At 44.1% G+C, this 24,060-nt stretch overlaps 1 protein-coding gene across 2 annotated transcripts in view; it reads left to right on the top strand.

Annotated features, from left to right (window-relative positions):
• THADA (THADA armadillo repeat containing) overlaps positions 1 to 24,060 on the top strand; it is a 551,380-nt gene that overhangs the window by 24,331 nt on the left and 502,989 nt on the right. For both annotated transcript variants that reach the window (XM_066595569.1, XM_066595570.1), the window contains exons 8-14: positions 4,541 to 4,725; positions 6,223 to 6,317; positions 7,434 to 7,651; positions 10,075 to 10,766; positions 15,599 to 15,753; positions 22,310 to 22,465; positions 22,587 to 22,709. In XM_066595569.1, the coding sequence (XP_066451666.1) occupies positions 4,541 to 4,725; positions 6,223 to 6,317; positions 7,434 to 7,651; positions 10,075 to 10,766; positions 15,599 to 15,753; positions 22,310 to 22,465; positions 22,587 to 22,709 (1,624 nt within the window). The remainder of the gene's footprint in view (positions 1 to 4,540; positions 4,726 to 6,222; positions 6,318 to 7,433; positions 7,652 to 10,074; positions 10,767 to 15,598; positions 15,754 to 22,309; positions 22,466 to 22,586; positions 22,710 to 24,060) is intronic.

A 24,060-nucleotide genomic window follows, 5' to 3' on the forward strand; every position in this document is an offset into this window, starting at 1 on the left:
AAGCAAAGCAGATTCTTCAGCTAACATTGCATATACACGCCCTATTGTGTTACTAGGTCATAACCCCCGGCTTCACAAAAAGTATTTGCCCCTTTCGAAATATCCCTGTTACTGCATAACTTTACTTTTTTCTTATAGTTGAATGTTTGGCAGCAAAAACTGTATAAGGTCTATGATAAAACCTCCATGAAAAGGTTATGCTGCGTTTAAAGGGAACCTGTCGTGTCCTTAATTGTCTCCGGGTTGTGACAACTACATCATAGTAACATATATATGTTGATTTCAGCGGTCTGTCACTAAGGGTCCTTTTACATGGAGCGACTTTCGGGCACTTAAAGGGGTTCTGTCACTAAAAAAGAAAAATGCTATACTTATTTATTCCTCCCCCATCAGTCCACTTACCAGATCGTCACCTCCCTTATCTACTCCTGTCTCCTGCAGTCCGGGGGGAGGGTCACTTCACCTCCAGCTGCCTGATTCTGCTCCTTCCTGTGAGGTTAGTACATTAGGTTGGCAGTCTGCCAATGTACATTACGTCACAGCTCACAGGCCAGCAGGAGGACTGCCTATCTTCTTCAGAGATTGCTCATGCGAGCTATCTCTGAAATAGATTAAAATTCCTTCCTAGGCAGTGAAGCTACAGCACAGGGATGTGACGTTCACTGACCCAGCAGGAAGGAATTTGTGATAAGCAGCCCTCATAACAAGCTGGGCCCAACCTGCAGTGAGCTGACCTGGGGCACTGGAGTAGCTCAACCAGGAGAAGATGTGATAAGGAGACAGACAGGGAAGGGATAGGTAAGTTTAGATATTTTTTTTTTTTTATGACAAAACCCCTTTAAGTGCCTGACAGTCGTTTCTATAGTCAGTGTAAACAGGCAGTCCCGGATAGATGAACGACTTCCTGTTTAAATGGGTCAATAGTGGTTTGATATTTATGCCTGCAGAAACTGAATAATGAACGATAAGAAAACTAATTATCATTCATTGTTCAGTCATTAGCTCTGTTTACACTGAACAATTTTCGTCCAGTTTTGCACGAACCAACGATTAACTGAACTATAAAGATTCTGTGTATAAGAGTCCTCATACTGATCGGTTCAGCTGTTTTGGAAAGCTCACTTTAAAAGTGTACAGCACAGGCAGAGATGAGTTTGGTTGGCTCATTAATTCATTTATTCACCCGCTTTTCCTCGTCTTTACAGAACGTACCTCCAAGCCGTATCCCTGCATGGACAAAAATGCAGTTCTTTTTTGTTTAAAGGGGTATCCTTGTCCAAAAATCTTGTCCCTTGCCCGAATATGTCAGCTGCACCTCAAGAACATCGCAAGAATCCGCCCTTTGCTCACCATGGACACGCTATAAACGCTCACTGTTGCCCTCATCCACTCTCAGCTCGATTATTGCAACTCACTGCTGATTGGCCTCCCCCGTACCAGACTCTCCCCTCTCCATTCGATCCTGAATGCAGCAGCCAGGCTCATCTTCCTGTCCTGCCACTACTCTGATGCCTCTGCCCTGTGCCAGTCAATGCACTGGCTGCCCGTCAAATATAGAATACAATTCAAACTCCCAACCCTCATCCACAAAGCCCTCCAAAGCACCGCGCTGCCCTACATTGCTTCCTCATCTCAATCCACCACCCATCCCGCTCACTTCGCTCCACTAACGAAGTCAGACTGAGTGCTCTTTAATTCGAATTTCCCATTCCCGCCTCCAAGACTTCTCCAGAGCAGCACCAGTCCTCTGGAACGCACTACCCCAAACTATCTCAAGGTTGACTCCGCCTTCCATCCTTCCGAGGTCGGTAAACTGAGAACCCAGCTTGGTGGGGGGTAATAAATAATAATTACCTGAAAGCACTGCGGAATAAGTTGGCGCTATACAAACACCAAGATTTTATCCAGCCAAACTGACACACAAAACTTCAGGCGTGCTCTAAAAATGCACCTGTTGAGGGAGCCATACAATATCTCCTAAACCAAACCCCTCTGTACTCCGCCTGATAACATGCTCCCTGTCCTACTGACTGTAATCTCTGCTAGCCGCAATCAATTACCCCTGCAGTCACACCGATTTAGACACTGTACGGCTTATGTCTGACCATTGTCTATGAGTATTGCATCCCACACTCTCCCCCTCGCCATACCGTGCACATCTCCAGTCCCTTTACCTTCTATCTAGCCCCACTATTTGTAGCTCATTGGAGCAGGACCACCACCCCTGTTGTTGTTTTTTGTTACATTTACTTTCTGAGAGAAAACAGATACAAAATAGGAATTTAAAAGTTCGGCTTTCTCATCATCATTTTTAACCAATTCACCATTTTCATCCTGTAAGCATTCTATAGCACCTTTGACTTTCCTTTCACTTAATTCTGTTTTATTGCTTTTAGCCTCTGTTGCAAGCCTTATTAGCTTTAGCTTTTCTGACACTTGCCTTACATTTTCTGCAGACCACATTATATTGTTCTTTAGATATTCCCCCCCCCCACACTTTCCATTTAATATATATATTTTTTTCCTTTTAGCTTGTATTTTAAGTTCTGTGTTAATCCATCCTGGTCTCTTTAAATGCTTCCCATTCTTCCTTCTTTTAGGGATTGTTAAGGATTCTGCTTTGAGAATTTCATTTCACAATATTTCCCAACCTTCTTGGACATTTCAGTCCTTAAGAACATCCAGCCATTGGATTCTTCCTATCCTCTTTCTGAGTCCATTGAAATCTGCCTTTCTGAAATCCAACCTTGAGGTCTGAGTTTTCTCAGGTTTTCCTCTCCTTTTTATCCAAAATTCAAGGATAGCCTGATCACTGCCTCCTAAGGTCCCAGCCACCCTAACTTCCTCAACCATTTCCTCCCTGTTGGTAAGAATTAGGTCCAAGACAGCAGATCCACTTGTTTTCTCTTCTACCTTTTGGAAGATGAAGCTGTCAGCAAGAGCGGATAAGAATTTGTTGGATCCATTACTTTTACCTGAGAGAGATTCCCAACAAACGTCTGGATGGGTAAAATCTCCCATGATCACTATGTCATGCTTCGTTGAGAGCTTGGCCATCTGATGTACAAAGAGTTCATCAATATCTTGTCCAGGCGGTCTATAGTAAATGCCTACAATAGTGTCCTTTCTGTTGTTCTCTCCTTGTATTCTTACCCAAACAGTTTCCACAGAACTACCATGCTCTGAAGCTTGAATCTGGGTGGAGATTAATGTTTTCCTAACATACAACACAATATCGCCTATCCTTTTTTGGTCTGTTTCTTCTAAATGTTATATCCTTCAAGCCTTGTATCCCAATCATGCGTATCATTCCAAGTTTCTGTGATGCCTATGACATCATATTTCTCTTCCTGTGTTAGGAGCTCCAATTCTCCTTGTTTGTTTCCCATGCTCTGTGCATTTGTGTGGAAACATTTTAGTTTGTGATCGGTGTCTCTTGCTCCTCTACTTTCCTTCAGAATTTTTTGTCTTCGTTCTTTCCTCTTCTAATAGCAAAGCTCTCAAATGTATTAATTAGCTGTATATTTTTCCTGGCCTTTCATTTCCCTTGCCATATTGTTCAATTAAAGCCCTCCTGATGAGTGTAGCAAGGTGTCCACCAAATATATGCTTTCCTGTCTTTGTTAGATGCAACCCGTCTCTAGCAAGGAGTCCATCATATAGGTAATTCATTCTATGGTCTAGAAATCCAAATCCTTGCTGTGGTACCATCGAAGTAGCCAGTTGTTCACCTCTAGAATACTGCCGTCACATTGGGATTAATAGTTGACCGATCTGTAGGACCCCTGCCCATCCTGAAAATGTAGTAGAGAACCTTTCCGCATTTCTCCTGCATAGTGGTGCTGTCGGTGACCTACTGTGCAGAAAACTACAACACAGCCCCATTCAAGTGCATCCTCAATCCCCTGCATACACATAAAGGTAAAACGGTTGACCTGTTGTAAGGTATTGTAGGCAATTAATAGTAGATCACCAGGGGTCTGCCACCTGGGACCCTGCTGTTCACCTTTTTGCTTGCCCAGTGTGCTCATGCACTGAGCTGATTTCTGCAGGAAGCCGAGGGCTCTATTCCCACTGCAGTGGCACAGCTTGCTTTTATTCTCACTTGCTATTACCCTTTCCGCTACATTGGGAACGGAGCTGTCTGCTTCCTGCAGAAATCTGTTTAATGTACAAGTTCACTGACCTGACAAGCAGTTGTTCGGGGGGATCCTGTACAACAGACTGCGAATAGGCCATCAATAGTTTTCAGTTGCATAGTATTCATACAGTATAGGCTCTTTGGCTCCCTCTAGTGGTGGCTGCAGGCAGACAGAAATGTATCATTTACTGGAAGGTCAATGCAGCAGATTTCGAGCTGCAAGCTCAGTCCCATGTAGTGATGTATTAAGAGAGAAATCACAAAATGTCGAACCTAAAAGGACAGGGTGTTTAAATGGTGCAGATTCACTGTGAAGTCAGACAACTTTATTATAGTTCATTATAGTTTGATTTTCTTAAAAATTCCTTAGTTTTACATTTTTTTTGTTTGTTTCATTAGGAGAATCCTGGGTGATGGACTTGGTCAGACCCAGGTCATGCATGACCTCCTCACGGCTGTCAAATTGTCTATGGTGCTAGTCCAGAAATGCCCTGTGCAGGACTCTCTTCAGCAGGACGATGCGTGTCCTCTGTATAAGACTCTGTGTGATCTGCTCGCCTCCTTCTGTGGCATCATATTGGACGGTAAGAGAAATATTAAAGGTTTTTTTCCTATAAAGCAGTGTTTCCTAAACTCCAGTCCTCAGGGCACCCAACAGGTCATGTTTTCAGGATTTCCTCAGTATTGCACAGGTGATGTAATTATTGTCAGTGTCACAGGTCTTCTTACTATAGGATATCCTGACAACATGACCTGTTGGGGTCCCTGAGGACTGAAGTTTGGGAAACGCTGCTCTTAAAGGTATCCTCTCTCCACAAAATAGGGGATAAATCGTTGTTTGCTGGAGGTCCGACTACCGGGACCGCCAGTGATCCTGAGATTCGCATGCCACAAATCCTTCAAGTGAATGGAACGATGGCGAGAATGTGTGACCACAGCTTCATTCACTTCTAAGGAATGATGGCAGATGGAGGCACTCAGAAATCTTCCTCTGCCCCATAGAAGTGAATGGAGCAGTGGTCACAAATGGTTTTGGGGATCGAAGATATTAAGATCACTATGGTTCCCAGCAGGGCTGTGGAGAGGGTAAGCCAAAACTCAGACTCCTTAATCTTTCCATACTCCCGACTTCCTCATATAGGACTCATGTTTGTTGTATTACAATGACAATACTGATGATAAAATAATCAAGCTATTTAGATAGAATATATTTCTTGCAATACAATTTCAAAACACAAAACTTTACTGCAGTGTTAATATGCAAGACACTGTGTTTAGTATGTGAGAAAAACAACATTTATGGAGTCTATGAACTTGTTCTCAGAAATAGCCTCCATCAAATCCTCCTTCATAGGTGACCTCAAATCTGATCTAATTATTTTAAGTTAATTTTATTTTTTATAAGCCAGAGTCAGGACATTTCTAGTGGGACTCTGACTCCACGAAAATGGGACTCTGACTCCACGAAAATGGGACTCTGACTCCACGAAAATGGGACTCTGACTCCACGAAAATGGGACTCTGACTCCACGAAAATGGGACTCTGACTCCACGAAAATGGGACTCTGACTCCACGAAAATGGGACTCTGACTCCACGAAAATGGGACTCTGACTCCCAGCAATCAGAGATTTATCCCCTATCCTATGGATAGAGGATAAATGTTATGAGTGTGAAAACTGTTTTACGTATTCGAGCTACAGTATGTAATGTGTTTGTGGCACTCTAATCGATGAGCATCTGTTAAAGAGGTTTCTCAGTACTGACTCATCTGCCTACATTATTTGCTTTCGTAGATAAACCAGCATCTCCCCCCTTCTATACAGAATAGGTAATGAGTGTATGATCAGTAGGAACTCTACAAGTCACTAAAGCGGGGGCTCGAGTCGTGATGAGCAGACGTTTGTATACGGCATCACTCATGCCTGACTTTGGAGGACAAATCCCTTTAAATCTTGTCTTTTCTTTCTTAAAATTTTTTTTTCATCCTTGATTACTTGCGCTGATTTCAAGGAAAATGCTATGAACCATGGGAGAGCATTATGCTAATTGGTATTTATGTGCAATTTTAATCTCTTCTAGATGATCTTCTACAAAACATTCAAAGTACTGCTGGGATGGCGGTCATTCTGTACCTTAGAACTATGGTTAAAGACTGTGATAAACTGACCAAACTAGTAAGTATACTGTAGGTCTTCTGACGTCTGTGCTGTCAACACTGAGATATGCGTATTCTGGGCACTATTAACACTGTTAGAACTGTATTTTAAGCATTGATGAGGTATACTTTAACCCTTTCTAATCCAGTAACATAGTATGTTAGGCTGAAGGAAGACGATGTACATCTGGTTCAGCCTGTTTCCACCCTCCACTGTTGATCCAGAGGATGACAAAAAAATAGAAAAACTATGAGGCAGAAGCCAATTTAGCCCATTTTGGGTGGAAAAATTCCTTCCCGAATCCCTAATGGCAGTCATAATAATCCCTGGATCAACGTTTGAAAGTTCCTACGTGACTCCAAGACCTGTATCAACAACCCCACTGGTTATTTAATGTCTGTATCCTGTAATATCATAGTGCTCTAGAAAGACATCTAGTCCCCTCTTAAACCCACCTATGGATTTTGCCATCACCACGTCCTCAGGCAGAGAGTTTCACAGTCTCCGTCATTATTGTTCTCTTCTGTGTATGCATATGACACTATGCAGGAGAGAGGACCCTGCATAGTGTTATATACATATTACTTTACGTTTTTTTTTTTCAAATTGCTAATAAAATCATCACGACGGGTCATTTTTATGTGTTTCTGTTGGGTAATTCCAAGGAATCACAGCGTGCTTTCCAGCCCAAATTAAATTAGAGCTGGGGAGTGTGCAAATGGCGGGGAAATTGTGTTGGAAAGAGTTAAGATTCTTCATCAACATCTGACCTTTCACTGTTAGTAATAATGAGAATGCAGGAGCATCCAGTGGTGTACCAATGCCTGGGGAAGGCTAGTAGCATGAGGTTGAACCTGCAGCCCGATTAGTCCTGCCCCTGCAGGATGGCACATATGCGCCATCACAAGAAGGTTTACAAGCAGAGTCCCACATAGTAGGGCACCAAGCATCGGCACCAGTATGTGCTCCTTGTAAGGGGTGGGGGTGGGGGGAGGAACAGGAGGAGAACATTAGCCAGAAAGCATCAGAATTGCCAGGTCTGCCTTTGGCGCCCCGTTCTTTTCACAGATGGAAGCAATTTTTTGATCCATGTGTTTGATTGTACTGGGCTAATATAGGATGCTTCCTTTACAGGTGAATAACCTGGTTTTGCAGTCTCTGGATCCTGCCGATGCTCCAGCATGGTTTATGGCCTGCTGCAATGCCCTCTGTAAGGATCTGCCAGACACGGCACTCCTCTTCTTATGCCAAGGAGCCTTGGCAATGCTAGAATGGAAAGATGGGAATCTAGGCTGTGGCATGGAGCAACTACTAGTTAACCTGCTTACAGTCCTGCTGTCTCTCAGCGCACGGTAAGGAATCCATTTACAGAGACCGACAATTAGGTATTTTAAACGAGATACGAAATCGGGGCTCGTTTCAGGTATTTACAGTCTGCATTGGGAGACGAATGTTAAAATGATTGTTTCTTTCAAATACAGTTTCATGGATGTTTGCAGCGCATCGTCTGTTCACACGGTGACGTATACCGCTTATAGCAATTCATAAATGACCCAATAAGCTGAGGTTTCAGTCATCGGATGAGCATTGCCCTGTTTACATGGGGCAGTGATTTGCTGAACAAGCATTTTAGTAAATACTCATGGGTTCCGCAGAAATATGGCAATCGCTGGGCCCCCCAAATCAGCAAGTATTACCAGGGAGCTGCTGATTTAAGTGCTGCCGTTTCCTGCAAAACAGGAGCGTTACAAGGCGCTTATTAAAATCAATAGTCATCTGCTAATTTCTGTTAACTTCTTCCCTTGAGTCATTGATTTTCTAGGATTTTCCATTGATAGCGTGTCCTTAGGATAGGCTATCGTATGATTAGGGGTGCCTGATCTCCAGGACCCCCAGCAACAAGCATAGAGGAAGGACTAAGGCACCACAGGCCGTTTTTATATTAAAGGGGTTGTCTCGCGAAAGCAAGTGGGGTTAAGTACTTCTGTATGGCCATATTAATGCCCTTTGTAATATACATCGTGCATTAAATATGAGCCATACAGAAGTTATTCACTTACCTGCTCCGTTGCTGGCATCCCCGTCTCCATGGCTCCGTCTAATTTCGGTGTCTTCTTGCTTTTTTAGACGCGCTTGCGCAGATGGGTCTTCTCCCTTCGGTTCGGCTCGGCAGCAGCGGCGTTTTGGCTCCGCCCCTTGTGGCGTCATCGCATAGCTCCGCCCCTGTCACATGTGCCGATTCCAGCCAATCAGGAGGCTGGAATCGGCACATGTGGCGGGGCGGAGCTACGCGATGACACGTACAAGGGGCGGAGCCAAAACGCCGCTGCTGCCGAGCTGAGCCGAAGGGAGAAGACCCATCTGCGCAAGCGTGTCTAAAAAAGCAAGAAGACACCGAAATTAGACGGAGCCATGGAGACGGGGATGCCAGCAACGGAGCAGGTAAGTGAATAACTTCTGTATGGCTCATATTTAATGCACGATGTATATTACAAAGTGCATTAATATGGCCATACAGAAGTGTATAACCCCACTTGCTTTCACGAGACAACCCCTTTAAAGGTAACCTGTCATCGGGTTCACGCTGCTCGGAACACGGACAGCATGAACCTGGGACAGGTATGTACATTGCCCCCATGTATGTGGTGGTCTGAAACGCTGCAGAGTTTCAGAATAAGCACACTTTGAAGCTACGCTGGCTTCTCCCTGCCCACAGCATGGTGACTGACTGTTCTTCCTCTGCTTATGTGTAGGGAGTGGGTGGGAAGAGGCCGGCACAGGGCGCCTTTTTGGCTTGGAGAACTATTCCAAGTCGAACTTCAGTGTGTTTGTTTTGAAACGCCACAAAGAATCAGAATGACACATACATGGGGGCAATCTGCATACCTGTCCTGGGTCCATGCTGCCCGTTGTTTGGGCGGTATGAATCTTGTTGCAGGGTTCCTTTAAAGTGAATTGGCTAAACTGCTGTACCACTTGTTTGGGTTTTGTTGTGCTAGGTACTGCTCCAACAAGCGCCAATGCTCTTTTGTTCTGGTTAATAGATGGGTTTCTGTGGATTTAACCGCCCTCAACCTTGCATTCATGACCTGGCTATCCATTGAAAATCGTAGAAGACTCATGCTAACAGTATTGTCTTTTTTTCCAAGAGTCCAAACTCGAAATAGGTGTGGGTGCCAGTGGTGGGATTCTCACCTATTGGACTTTGATGGCCTATACTATGGATATGTCATAAATGTCCCAGATAATGATAACCTTTCAAAGAAGTATTGTGGGTGGTGCAATGAAAATGTTTTAAAGGGGTTATCCAGGGACATATTTTTTGTCCAAAACTTCCTTAGCTAGCTCTAGTAAAATAATAGAAGACCTACTCCTCTTCCCTGCTCCGTGTGAAACTTTTGTTCCTCTGCTGCTCGGTCTCCGCTGATCTTCCTGGAGAAGAATGGAAATGACCCCACTCCAGGTCATGTGACTGCTACAGATTATCACTTGCTTAAGGGAGCTGATGATTGGCTGCAGTGGTCACGGTGTTGGTGACGTCATCATTGACACTCCGTACCTAGAAGTGAAGACGGACAAGGTACTGGTGAAATGGCAACTGAGAGGGAGCAGGGAAGGGCGAGTATGACTTCTGTTATGCTACCAGAGCGGGCTGAGCAAGGTCTGGAAACAAAGGTGTGCCTCCAGATAACCCCTTAAAATGTATTCATTTATGCAAATACTTTAATATTCTGTCTTTATATGTCCTTATGCAATTCATTCTGTTTTCTTTTAGCCTGAGAGAATCGAGTACGGCTTTGTTTCTGTCTCGGACTTTAGCATTGTGGACTACTTCAGCCATAGACCTTCTGAGCACCTCATGCACAAAAGACTTGAGAGAAAATCTTAATGGTCATTCATCTGCTCTTTGTAAACTCCTAGAATATGTGTACGTACATTGGGAGCACCCTTTGGATGCTGTTCGACATCAAGCAAAGCTCGTCTTCAAAAACGCCCTTAAGATCCATCATGCCGCCGTGGCTGAACACTCCGGAGACGAGGATCCATTTCTATCAGAGCTTACACAGAAGTTGTTGAATTTGGAGTGGCACTCGAAGGGGAAATATGCGTCACTGGCCTGTCTTGTAGACTGCGTGGGAACGGAGCGGCTATTGTCCGTGGATGAAAGAATCCCCTCACAAATTCTAGATGTCATGTCAGATCAGTCCTTTGCTCCTTATGCAAGTAACTTGCTGGAAGCCATGTTTATAAACCACAAGAAGCAACTCCAGGCAACTCGAGAAAGCTGTTGGGTAGAGCGATGGCAGAGCATCTGGGTCTCCCCCCTTATCTTACGTCTGTGCGAGGAACACGTCACCCAGACCACTTACATCATCGATTATTATTTACCTAAGTTGCTTAAGTGTAACCCCGACAGTTTAAATTACATGATTGAAAATCTTAAGACCTCAGCCTCCTCAAGTGTAGGTAAGTCGGTTATACCTACCTGTTTCTTTATAAGAATCTTAAAATAAAAAACATGAATTCATGTGTATGGAGCCTCCCAACTTTTCCTTGGTGACAGTTTTCAGGATTAAGAGGTAACATAGTATGTTAGGCTGAAGGAAGACAATGTCCATCCAGTTCAGCATGTTTTCACTCCCGCTTGTTGATCCAGAGGAAGGCAAAAAAAACCCAATGTGGTAGAAGCCAATTTAGTCCATTTGTGGAAAAAAACTCCTTCCCGACTCCATAATGGCAGTCAGAATAATCCCTGGATCAAGGTTTTGAAAGTTTCTACCTGACTGTAAGACCCGGATCAACAACCCCGCTGGTCACCTAATGTCTATATCCTGTAATATCGTAGCGCTCTAGAAAGACATCAAGTCCTCTCTTAAACTCCTCTATGGATTTTGCCATCACCACGTCCTCAAGCAGAGAGTTCCATAGTCTCACTGCTCTTACAGTAAACCCCCTTCTATGTTGGTGATGAAACCTGCTTTCTTCTAGACGTAGCGGATGCCTTCTTGTTACCATCGCAGTGCTGGGTATAAACAGATCATGGGAGAGATCCTTGTATTGTCCCCTAATGTATTTTTACATAGGTATTTGGTCGCCCCTTAGCTGTCTTTTTTCCAGGGTGAATAATTCCCAATTTTGATAGCCTCTCTGGGTATTCCAGTCCTCCTATTCAGTTTATTATTTAGTTGCTACATCTTTACAGTACTGGACACTGGTGCTAAAGACACAGTATTCCATGTGAGGCCTGACCAGTGCCTTATGTAGTGGAAGAATAATGTTCTTATCCTTCGCCTCTATACCTCTTTTAATGCACTCCAAGACTTTATTTGCCTTGGCAGCAGCTGACTGGCATTGATTGCTCCAGTTAAATCTACAATCCACTAGTACCCCCAGGTCTTTTTCCATATCCCTTTTCCCTAGCAGTACCCCATTAAGTGTATATTGGTGGCACCCATTTCTTCTGCCCATGTACATAACCTTACAATTATCAACATTGAACTTCACTTGCCATTTTTCTACCCAAGCCCCCAGCTTATCTAGGTCCGTTTGTAGCCATACATTGTCCTCCGTTGTATTAATTATCATATCGTCTGCAAATATCAATATTTTACTGTGCAGCCCCTCTTCTCAGGTCATTGATAAATATATTGAACATAATGGAGCCTAATACTGAACTCTGTGGCACCCCACCAGTGACCGTGGTCCAATCAGAGTACGAACCATTTGTTACCACCCTCTGCTTTCTATCTCCAAACCAGTTCCTTACCCAGATACACACGTTTTCACCTAATCCGAGCTGTCTCATTTTATATATCAACCTATTATGCGGTACAGTGTCAAATGCTATAGAAAAATCCAGATATGCGAGGTCAAGAGACTCTCCCAGGTCCAGCCTAGAGCTTACTTCATCGTAGAAGCTGATCAAATCGGTCTGATATGATGATTGGTCTGAGATAAACCCATGCTGATGAGGAGTTATACCGTTGTTTTCCTTAAGGTATTCCAGGATGGCGTCTCTCAGAAACAACTTGAATATTTTTCCACGTATTGAAGTGAGACTTACCGGCCTGTAGTTACTGGACTTTCCTCTTAACCCCATTTTGTATATTGGAACCACATTGGCAATGCACCAATCCAGTGGTAAAACCCTGGTCTCAATAGAGTCCTTAAATATAAGAAATAGCGGTCTGTCTATCACGTCACTTAACTCTCTTAGAACCCTTGGGTGTATTCTATCTGCGCCTGGCCTTTTAATCTTTTTTAACCGGCTCTGCACTTTCTCCTGCGTTAGGCAGGTGATATTTAGTGGGTGGTTCGTTTTACCCCCATGCATCTCGTGTGACATTTTTTTTACCTGGTGAATACATTTGAGAAAAAACTATTCAACAGATTTGCCTTCTTCCCCATCATCTTCTATAATTTCTCCTGCATTATTTGTTAGCGGGCCAGTGCTCCCATTCCAAATCCTTTTACCGTTTATATAATTGAAAAATAGTTTAGTATTATTTTTGCTCTCTTTGGCTATCAGTCTCTCTGTCTCCTCCTTACATAATTTGTTTTGCTCTTCGCTGCCTTCTTGTTTTAGTAATTTAAACGCTTTTATTTTTTTCGCTTCTTGCCCCCCTTATAGTCTTGTCGAGTCACATTGGTTTCTTCTACTTGTAGTTCTTTTATTTTTAAAGGGTATGAACTGCTCACATGAGGTGATTTAGGATGTTTTTAAACTTCTCCCATTTGTCGTCTGTACTGTTAATTTTTGAAGATGATGTCTGAATTAATATTGCCAAGAGTAATTCTGAGCTGATCAAATTTAGCTTTACTAAAGCTTAGTTTTTTTTGTCGCTCCCTTATAAGACATCTTATTGAATGACACCTGGAAATTAATTATATCGTGTTCACTATTTCCCAATTGTCCCTCAACCTGCACCCCCGTGATTCTGTCCGGTTTGTTATTTAATAAGAAGTCCAGAGAGGCCATCCCTCTAGTCGGCTGCTGTACAAGTTGGGTACGGTAGTTATCTTGCCTTTGTGAGATTCGCAGGTTTCATTTTCCATATTATATATGGGTAATTAAAGTCTCCAATAATAAATACCTCACTGCAGTTTGACACCTTTTTCTATTTGCTCTATTAATAAGTTTTCAGTTTATTCTATTATTTTTGGTGGCCTATAGAAACCCCCTATCAGGATTTTGTTATTTTTCCCTTCCTGCGTTTCTATTCACAGAGATTCAACGTGTTCATCTCCTACATCTATATCTTCTCTTAGCCTTGGCATTAAATAGGATTTAACATACAGACATACCCCTTCCCCTTTCTGTTTCCTACAGTCTCTTCTGAAGAGATTGTAACCCTGTACATTTACCGCCCAATTGCACTTATCATCAAGCCATGTTTCCGTTGTTCCTACTATATTGTAATTTTCTTCAGACATTCTCACTTTAAGCTTACCCACTTTACTGATCAGACTTCTTGCATTCGTATGCATGCAATTTTATACGGTGATTGTTTTTTCTTATATTCATGTTGTATTTCTCCTTTCATGCTGCATTTTACATGGTCAGGATTTTATTCCTCGTACTTTAGACTTCAGCATACAATTGTAAGAGAACTAAAAGGGGTATTTCAGGACTATTTAAAATAGGTCATCAGTAGATGATTGTCAAGGGCCCCACGGCTTGGATCACCACTGATCAGGTGATTCCCAGCACGACTGTCGCGTCCAGCTCAAGAAGCCTGAAAGCGGTCCAGGCTGGTACTGCAGTGTAGTTCCCAATGAATTTAATGGGAGTTGTGCTGCAATGTCAACCTGGGCCAATGTGCTGCGGTCAGCGCATTCTGGTTTATGAGCTGATCAGTGGGAATTTGAGCGATGGGTCCCTATCAATTTTTTTTTTTTTTTTAAATCCCAGAATATCACTTTAAGTGAACTTTTTGGAATTACCTGGCTTTCTGCATGGATTACTAATAAAATGTGGTCTGATTTGTTATCCAAGTCACATTTATAGACTAACACAATGTGATTAAATGAATAACGCACAAATGGCTGTACCGTTTGTGTCCTTTATTGGACACGTTGAGAAAACATCTGCAGTGCAGGGAGAGAAAGTAAATGAACCCTTGAATTTAATCGCCTGCACAAAAAAGTGTGCGTTTATTAATATTTCTGGGATGCCTTGTGTGCACAGCCCTCATCAAGTCATGCCACAGCAACTCCATAGGTTTAAAGGGGTCATACCGCAATCGACTTTTAGCACCTGTCCCTAGAATAGTTGATAAAAGTCTGATCACAAGCCATCCGGGCCCCGAGGCAGCGAAGCAGACCCAAACCACCAAACCATAATACCCCTCAACCAGGCTTCCCAGTTGTGATGAGGTGTTGGTGTTACCTCTCTATACACCCTGTCCAGCAAGTGCTGGCCGTGACTGTCTGTGTAGGATGCACCCCTTTGACAAAGGGAATGGCAACAGCCAACTATCAATTTATTAATAAATACTCGGGAGAAATAGTGGAATGACAATTATGAAGAGTTATGAGAAAATTGTTCCAGGTGCGCCGCCGCGCCATTCACTTCAATTGCAGTGCCAGAGGTGACCGAGTTGAAGCTCTACAGCAGTCACTGGTGTTCCATTCACTCAGCGACCGACTGGACTCCTGTTTTTGGGATCGGTAGGGGTCCCAACGGTTGGGCTCCCGCCAGTTCTAATTCTGTGGTTATTCCAAGTTATAAAGTTATTCCCTCTTAACAGATTAGCGGATAACTTTGATTGGTGGGGGTTCAATCGCTGGGGACCCCCACTGTTCCTGAGAATGGGAGTTTGGTTGGTCGCGGAGTGAATGGAGCGGAGGTCGCATACGTGCGCTGCCACTAAATTCACTTCAATGACAGCACCATAGATTACATAGTTCAAGTGCTTTGGCGATCTCCAGGACTGTCATTAAAGTGAATGGAGCAATGGTGAACCTGTATGACCTCCTCTTCATTAACTTGGGCACAGAAAGAACCCCTGTTCTCAGGATCAGTGGGGGTGCCAATGGTTGGACCCCCACTGATCATAAAGTTGTCTCTTTTATAGGTGATAATGTTATTTAACTTGGCACAACCCCTTTAAAGAGGAACAGTACCACTCTATAAGTGATAAATCCTCCAAACTTAATAGCCACTCCTCCCTCAGGTAAAGTCCTGTTCTTGGGATTCAGACCACTACTTGCGTTATTTGCCCATTCTTTTACTGTTTTAGTCATGATTAATTCAATTATAATTGTTATTTTATGATGTATATTCTTACATTCCTCAGGGTCTGGTGATAACCGAGGTGCCCTTGGCGCCCTTATGGCTTGTTTAAGAACCGCCCGCACTCATGGACACCTCCGATTTACCGAAAATTATGCATGGAGTGGAAGAGTGTCCACAAACTTATTACAACAAGGCCTTGTGCACAGGCATGATCAGGTGAGGAAGGTGGTGAGAAAAGTCATGTTTATGTCTTAAAGGGGTTGTTTCATTATAGACAATGGTGACATGTGGTTAGGATACCTCACTGAAGTCCATTAGGCACGGGTCCAAAAATGTATTAAAAAACAGCCCTCTACATTAACTCTTTCCAATCCACTGTCTGACGTCTTCCAACATTATGATTGAAGGCTTTGCAGCTCCGATGTCGGAAGACGTCCGGCAGGGTATTCTTACTGTATATTACTGGCCGCTCTGTTGTCGGGGCCTCTCCAGGATGTCGTATCCTGGAGCACTGGCTCTAGCCAGCAGATGGTACTATTGTATAATGGCAGAAAGAGAAAGCCCCCTAGGATACCCTAAATCCAAAATTGGATTGCAAAGGGTTAAGAAAAAAAGCAGCCAAAAATTTTTTTGCAGCCCAAGAAAAGATAATAGGACCATTAAAACACCATGCATAGAATCGCTGAAGTGTCCGGGCCTTTAGGAGCAAACCACTTTGGTCATTAAAGGGTTAAAAGAATTTTCCAGGACTGAAATACTGAAGGTTTGTCCTTAGGATAGGTCATCAACATCAGATCAGTGGAGAAAATAGAAAAAGCAAGCACCCACAAAGTAGTAATTCAAAAAATAAAATTTTTTGTTACGCAGCTCCAGAAATTGCAGTTTTGGGTCAGCGACCCTTTTTGAAGCTGTACAGAAACAACATGGATCTTTTTATTAATCTCAAGGATTGTATTAATATCTTAGTTAAGTGATGGAATAGTATACTATATCTGACATTGAGGTTTATTACACTTGTAGACATTGATATTACCGCAGACCATAATATAATGCTGCAGAACAAGTTCGATCATTGTTGCTACCATGTTGTTTTTGTATAACTTGAAAAAGGGTTGTTTTCCAAAAAACGTTGCATTTTCTTGAGCTGCACAATAAAAAAATGTCATTTTTTTGCATTCCTGATTGTGGGTGCTCACTACTTCTATTCTCTCTGTAATATAAAATGATTGACAGTGTGGCTTTCAGCTGAGCACCACATTGACACTTTGCATGACGTTGTGCTACCTTACTCTTCTATTGCGTTATCGGATTAGTGGAGGTCCGACTCCTGCCAATCAGCTGTTTAAAAAGTGTTTGCGTGAGCGTTGTTCATTTTGTAGTGGCGGTGCCTGGTACTGCAACTCGAGACCGAGCTTCAGAAGGGCTATATGACCGATAGACGTGATATCGCAGGTCATAGGAGAGGACACAGCACTTGCCTGATTGATTGGGATGACGAGATTCGGACTCCCCCTGATCTGATTTTAATGGCCTATTATAAGGAGAGGCCGTCAATATTTTAGTCCTTGAAATGGGTATTCCAGTCCTTCAAAGTGAAAGGCTATGCTATGCTTTGAAAGTCGACAACATGCAATGTTGTAATATAATGTTCTAACTTGTTTTACATCACTGCAGAGATATTGCTTCACCTGTGGTCCCCCTGCCTCCCTGCATACTTCTCTATTGGTAGCCAGTGGCTACACCCTGCAGGTTCTGCTGTTTTACTGGTCAGGCATGCTCAGTGCCTTCAAATTCTGTAATAATAACTTAGTTTGTAAGGTTACTCGTCAGTAATTAGCAACGGGTCATTGTAGGAGATGTCGATTTTTGCACTCCCCAGTGGCGATTGTAAATAACAATTTGGAGTTCTGATGTTGTCTGGAAAGCAGCAATGGCGCAGGTTGGCAAAAATAAGGTGCTGGAATTTAGTTTGATGATTTAGATGGACATTTGGAATACCGGCAATAAGGGGAAACATTAGGGAAATTTTGAAGATTTCCTCAATCTCCAGACTACGCCTTTGTTGCTCTGTTTTCTGTATTTATACAGTCAAGTCAGATTATTATCAGCACCCTCTAATATCCATAGTAACAGCCATGTGCCACACAGACAGTAGCTAGACGGGCTGGGAGTCACTCAGTAAGGTGCAGGTAGGTTGCCCCGGGTATCTGGAGCCGACTGCAGGGCATCCCACAGTTGATGTAAGGTGCGTGGGAGAAGATCCATAGAGCGAACATGACAATCGAGTTAGTCCTACAGATGCTCAATTGGGTTCAAGTCTATGGAATTCAGGGCCAGAGAAGTACTTGGAAATCTTGGTTGTGTTCTTCCAACCACTGTCGGATATTTCTAGTTGTGTGACATTTCGTATGTTCTTGCTGGAAGATCACATCTGCCCCAGGGAAGACAAACAGCATGTATGGGTGTGCATGATCTGCAAGGATGGATTCATAACCAGATCAGTTCAACGTGCCTTCAACATGGAGGACGGGCCCAGGGAAGGCCACAAATGTTTGTTCTCTATTGTTTCTCACCTGACACACCAACGTCCGTTTGTTTGATGAAGAAGAAAACCTGACTCATCGGAGAAGGCAACCGTTCACCAATCATCAGTGGTCCAATTCTGATACTGCTGTGCAAATTGAAGTCTTTTCTTCCGATGTACCTTTCTTAGCACCGTTGCGGTGACCATCCGTCTGCTTTGGAATCCCATACGCAGTTTCGTTCGCTGGACTGTTGTTTTCTATACGCATTTGGTAGCCCCCTGGTTCATGTTCAGGGTAAGCTATTCTACTGTAGCGCATCTATCCGCTCTTGGGCACCTTGGTAGCCAACATTCTAATTTCACATTAATGGCACACGGTGCTCCGCAGTTTCCACGACGGTTATGCTCAATGGTGCCATTTGTCCACTCGCGATACACTTTCACCACAGCGGCACAAACTGCACTGTTTTAGAAATACCGCCACCCTTGGCCCGAAAGCCAATAAGTATCTTTTTTTTGCAACTCGTCCCTTTAACCCATGACAACAACGAGTGATACGTGAGCAGACAGCCTATATAGACCCTCCAAGCCAACTAATGACACGTCACTTCCTTCATGTCGCCAATGTCGAAAGTAGGAGGTGGTCATAATAACGGGACTCGACTGTGTATAATTTGACTCCTTCCTTTATGTTCCCATCATCTTCAGACAATTACTGCCTTTAATCATTAATTGGAAAACACAAGGGCACAAATAATTCCTTCCTGCCAGTCTTCACCAGTCCGGAGGGTACCTAGGGATCTGTCATGGAAACTCCTACCAACACTGGAAGGGGCACTGGTGTGATGGCAGGAGGTAAACAGGGCAGCTGTAGTGGTTGAGTCTTTGGGATGTCGTCTACATGTTATCAGGCTGGTCGTTACACGCTGGGAAGAGAATTCAGCGAAAGTAATGAAGATGATGAAATAAATGGGAAACAGGCCTGAGTGGTGATCTGCATCGGGAGGAATGTTGGGAGACGCATGTCGCATCCCCTCCCGCCCCATATGGCGAACAGACTCTGTAAAATCATTAGTCACATTTTTTCCATTGAGGCTCAATAGTTTTTTTTTTTTTTTTTTTACTTTAATGGAAGATACAAGTTGAAATAATTTACTGATGATTGAAGTTCGGGCTGCCCAAAACCTGTTCGCCATTAGCGACTAGAAAATCATCGCTGGCGATCAGGGCTTTTCTTGTTTTTTTGCTTTGCATGCATTCAGCCGCTTGGTGCAGAATGCTTGGAGCCGGACGTGGTCCCTGGCATCATCCAGCTAGATCTGTCATTGCACAAGTGATCACAAACCGTTCTAGCGCGGAGAGCAGATGTTCGGGGGCTGATGTAAGGTGGGGGGGGAGGATCGTGACTTCTGTAGGGTATGTTTACACGCTGGGGATTGGTTTGCAGTAGAATGTATGGAGATGGGATCGGCCACACAGCCTAAAAATAAGCGCGGATTTCAGAGGCATTATTAAAGGCACATTATGTTGTAAAACTGTCTCAGCGATACAAATTCAGTAGTGAAGTCCTTGCAAAATTTGCTCATACTGTACACTAAGGGCTCATTCACACAGGTGTAGGTGAAGATGAAGCATATTCACGGACCGAAAATAGCCTATTCCCTGCGTATTTCGGTCCATGTACTTTTTTTTTTTTTTACGCACATACATACACAGTATATTTATTGTACTCCCTGCATATTTTCGCAATCCCATTCACTTTGTAATGCATATTGGGACACGTTGCATATTTTTTTAACACGACTGAAAATGACAGATAAAATTCGCAAAGGGTTATATTCAGTGCGTATTAAGCTCGTAAACATTATGTGCGTCATATCCAGCGTATTTACACTCGTGTGAATGACCTAAGGGTGGAACTGCTGCGAATACTGTGTTAGTTGCGAACACCATTTTTAATAGTAGCTGGGCAGGTCAGATAATCAGAAAAACACTATTTTGGCTTTTGTTTTAAAAAATTTTTACGGAATGTACTGTGCTGGATGACTCTAATATTGTATATCATGGGTTGTTATGGATATGATGATGCCAGTTATGTGTAGTTTTTTGTGTTTATTTTTTCAGTAGGCAAAACCTTGTGTATTTTGTTTTTTTTAATCTGTAAAAATGTTTAGATTGATGGCACTGTTAGCAATGGCTGCAGCATCTACGGGGTTAAGCAGTATTAAGAAGTAATTAGATGAGCAAATCCTAATCGTTACACTCCTTTTCTAGGAAAAACCTCATATATGACAATTGGAGAGCAAATATGTTCTCTCATTGATGTGGGTGAGAACATGAACAAGAATTCATGGGTACTGGTGTATCTTGACACCACCAGAAGCTAGGGGTGTGACAGGTGTCTCCAGGAGTGAACACCCCTGTCACTTTCCTAGCTTCAGACTGGCTGACGAGATACAGGAGTAACAGGCAGGGGAGCGAGCAGGACACTCTGTATCCCGACTCGAAGTAGCGGCTGGGGGCTGAGAGGCAGACGGCAACACTGAGCCTCTGCCAGACAGAACAAACCAGCAGCAGGAGGGGTGGCAGTGATCCAGCGGGGCTGCACGGAGGTGTGAGCCGGCAGTGAACTGCTTGGATGGATGCATTGTAGCACTTGCAGCCGGGGAGGCCACCGGCGGGGAGACTATGTGCGCAGGGCCTTGCGCGGACACCTGACAAATCCACCACCACTGGGGTCTGTGACAGCGCCACTAGCAGAGATGCGGACCTGCCAGGGCAGCGGACCTGCCAGGGCAGCTGACAGCAGCGGGTCGGCGGGAGCTGGGAGAGCTCGCCGGACCGCAGACTCCCAACACTCACTTCAGCAGCAGCAGGGAGATGCCAGTGGCACACTTACAGCTGCGGACTCTGGTTGCAGGTGTGCAGCGGGGTTGGGAGCTGGAAGAGGCCGCCCCACAGTACCCTCTGAACACTCATCAGCAGCAGGGAGATGCTAGCGGCACACTTACAGCAGCGGCCTCTGGTTTAAGTGTGTGCGTACCCACCAGCCAATCTGGAGGTGTGGGTGCTCCCTCCAGCTCCGGCAGGCCAGCCAGCCCACCCATGTCTCCACCCATTACTGTGGTGGCGTCAAGATACACCAGTACCGAATTCATGTTACCTTACCCATGGGACAGGGAGATATAACGAGGAATCACAGATCTTCTCTGTTGCTGCTGTTTTTCCCCTTTCTCCTCTGAAATGACAGCTGTAAATTCAGTATTCCCAACCCCACTTCAAATGGCTGTATCTCTGGTTCTGAAGGCTTTATGGTCTCTGAATTAGTGTTAAGAGATCATAAGGCCAGCAGTGTTTTCTGTGCTATAGATGTCTCATACTTCCCAGTTACGCATGAATCCTCTTGAACAATTTAACCCTCTGTTGAAAGTGTCAAAAGTTATTATAAATTTATATTCCCAAATTCTTCTGTGCCGCTGTCTCTTAACACTAATTCAGGGACCATAAAACCTTCACATCTATGTTTGTATGTCTGTTGTGGTATTCTTTTAAGTGCAAATTAATCACATCCATGCCTGTGCCTTGTCATAAGTACGTGTGTCTAAGGCCTCGTTCAGGCGAGCGTATTTATGTGCGTACATACACCCGTAAGAAACCACGCGTCTGTTAGAACCATTGGTTCCCTATGGTGTGTTCACATGTCTGCATTTTACAGGCGTTCAAACGCACATACCTGCAAAACATAGGACGTGTTCACCATAGGTCCATGGTGCGTGTAAATATTCCCCACGGGAAGTCCCCTTGTCACTGAACACTGTGACAGCACTGTCACAGTGTAGATTGCCAAGGGGACTCCTCGCAGGGAGTAAGGAATTCCCTGCCACAGCTGTCACATTGATTGGCAATGTGACAGCTATGCTCAGCCAATCGCAGAGCGCTGCCTGTGATTGGCTGAGCTCTGTGACCAATCACAGGCAGCGCTCAGCTGTCATTCAATGAATTGAGCGCTCAACCAATCAGATACAGCTCTTTCAGCAAGTGGGGGTTTTAACAATCACATTTTGCCCTACTGTCTAACATGGCATCAAACTTATTTCATTATTGGGAAACCAGAAATAGAAAGAAAAAGCAACAGTGATGAAATACTACTGACACACGGTTACATTGTCATCTGTCCATGTCACAGATCTGTATTTACGGACATGTTACAATACGCTCATATAAAACGGGTGTCCCTTCCCTCCTTAGATCCGTATTGATGCGCTGGGTCTCCTCTGTGAAAGTCACTGGAGCACCGAAGTGGTTTCACCGGATGAAATGAGTCTAATCAAGTTCTTTCTCAAGTACAACCTGAACTGTCAGTCTCCTTCCATCAGGCAGCAGCTCTGTTACCTGCTCAAGAAGGTAAGTGTTTCTGGCCGTGGATCAACCACGACTACAGCGCTGCATTCATTAATACAAATATCACACCATCTCCGGTCACTAATTATAGTGTGTGCTACATTGTATTTTCGTCTTATTGTAGCTTTTTTGCCGTGTGCAAGAAAGTTCCCAGGTGCTTTATAAGCATCAACAGAGCAAGAGCCTGAGGGAGTCTGAACATCCGGAGAGCCATGCGGATCCTTGTACCGCACTAGAGCATTATACAGTAAGTATCCCATCTCCTACTATTGTGGAATGAGTTGGAATAAGTGTAACACGATCACGAAATATTATTATACCTTCGTATTTGCTGGGGGGGCGGGGATTGTTTTTGGTGGTCTGATATTTTTGCACATTGGGAGTTTTTTAAATAGTATCTTGATAAAGCATAACATTGTGAGGTGGGATTACAGTGGTGTTTGCTGCTTTTAAAGGTCATCCCCGGTACATGCGGTCATCGACGGGACACTGAGCGACACATAGGTCACCTGTTGGGAGTCACTTGCTTTTAAGTTCACTTAGGGATCATTTCCACTGGCGGGTCGGATTCTGCATGCAGGAGCCTGCAGTGGAATCCGACCCTGCCCGCGGCCGATGACCCGCCTTACCCGTCCGGGTCTTCTTTTTTTTTTTTTACTGCGGATCTGTGCTGAAGTTTTGTTTTTTGTTTTTTTTTTACAAGCTCCTGCTTTCCCGCAGAATCCACGGCCCGTCCGCGATGTCAATTGCGGACAGCCGCTGATTAACCGACTTCCATTGACTTCAATGAAAGTCGTCCGTGCGAGAACGGCACTGGAATGGAGCATGCTGGGATTTGATTTCCGCACCCAAAGGTCCGCAGATCAAATCTGCATGCTTTATTAATTCGGTTACGGACGTCCATGTTTCCCTATGGGTGGCTTGAACTGCGGATCAACCGTGCGGGTGCACCACGCAGGTTCCACAATTCAAATCCGCCCGTGAACATTGGGCCTTAAACACCAAGCGACTATCGGCCCGTGTAAACAGGCAGTTATTCGTCTATGAACGACTGCCTGTTTCCAGTGAATAGAGGCGGGTGGCTGGAGCGATCTCCGACCCGGTCTGCCTCCATTCTATGAATGACTCGCTCCTCTGTGAAAGCATCAGAGCGATAGTCTGTGGGACGGCTGTTGGGCACTTGTTGGGCATCCTACAAACAATCGCTCGGTAGAACCAATGTAGGGGACAATTGTTCCATTTAAACACGGTCGCCCACTTGGTGGCGAGCGAGAATTCTCTTACTAGATGCTTCGTTTCAGCTCACCTGAAAATAGTCATTGATTTGGATATAATCGTCTTTCAGAGACTAGCCAGTAACGTTTTAGCGTCAGCGACTGCGAAAATTGAACATCCTATAAAATGGACTATTGACACGATAGTTGCCCCTTTTAAAGCCACCATAACACCTGGCTAGAGCCATAGGTGCGAATCTACCCAACACATTCACCAATCCTTCATGTAGAACTGCAAATCAGAAAGTGCCTTTGCCCCTTAGCCCTGGCATAGTATACAGTTTATTATGACAGCCTTAAAGGGCAGAGTGCCACCCAGGGTAC

Source organism: Eleutherodactylus coqui, chromosome 3 (assembly GCF_035609145.1).
Source record: "Eleutherodactylus coqui strain aEleCoq1 chromosome 3, aEleCoq1.hap1, whole genome shotgun sequence".
NCBI classification, from domain to species: Eukaryota; Metazoa; Chordata; class Amphibia; order Anura; family Eleutherodactylidae; genus Eleutherodactylus; species Eleutherodactylus coqui.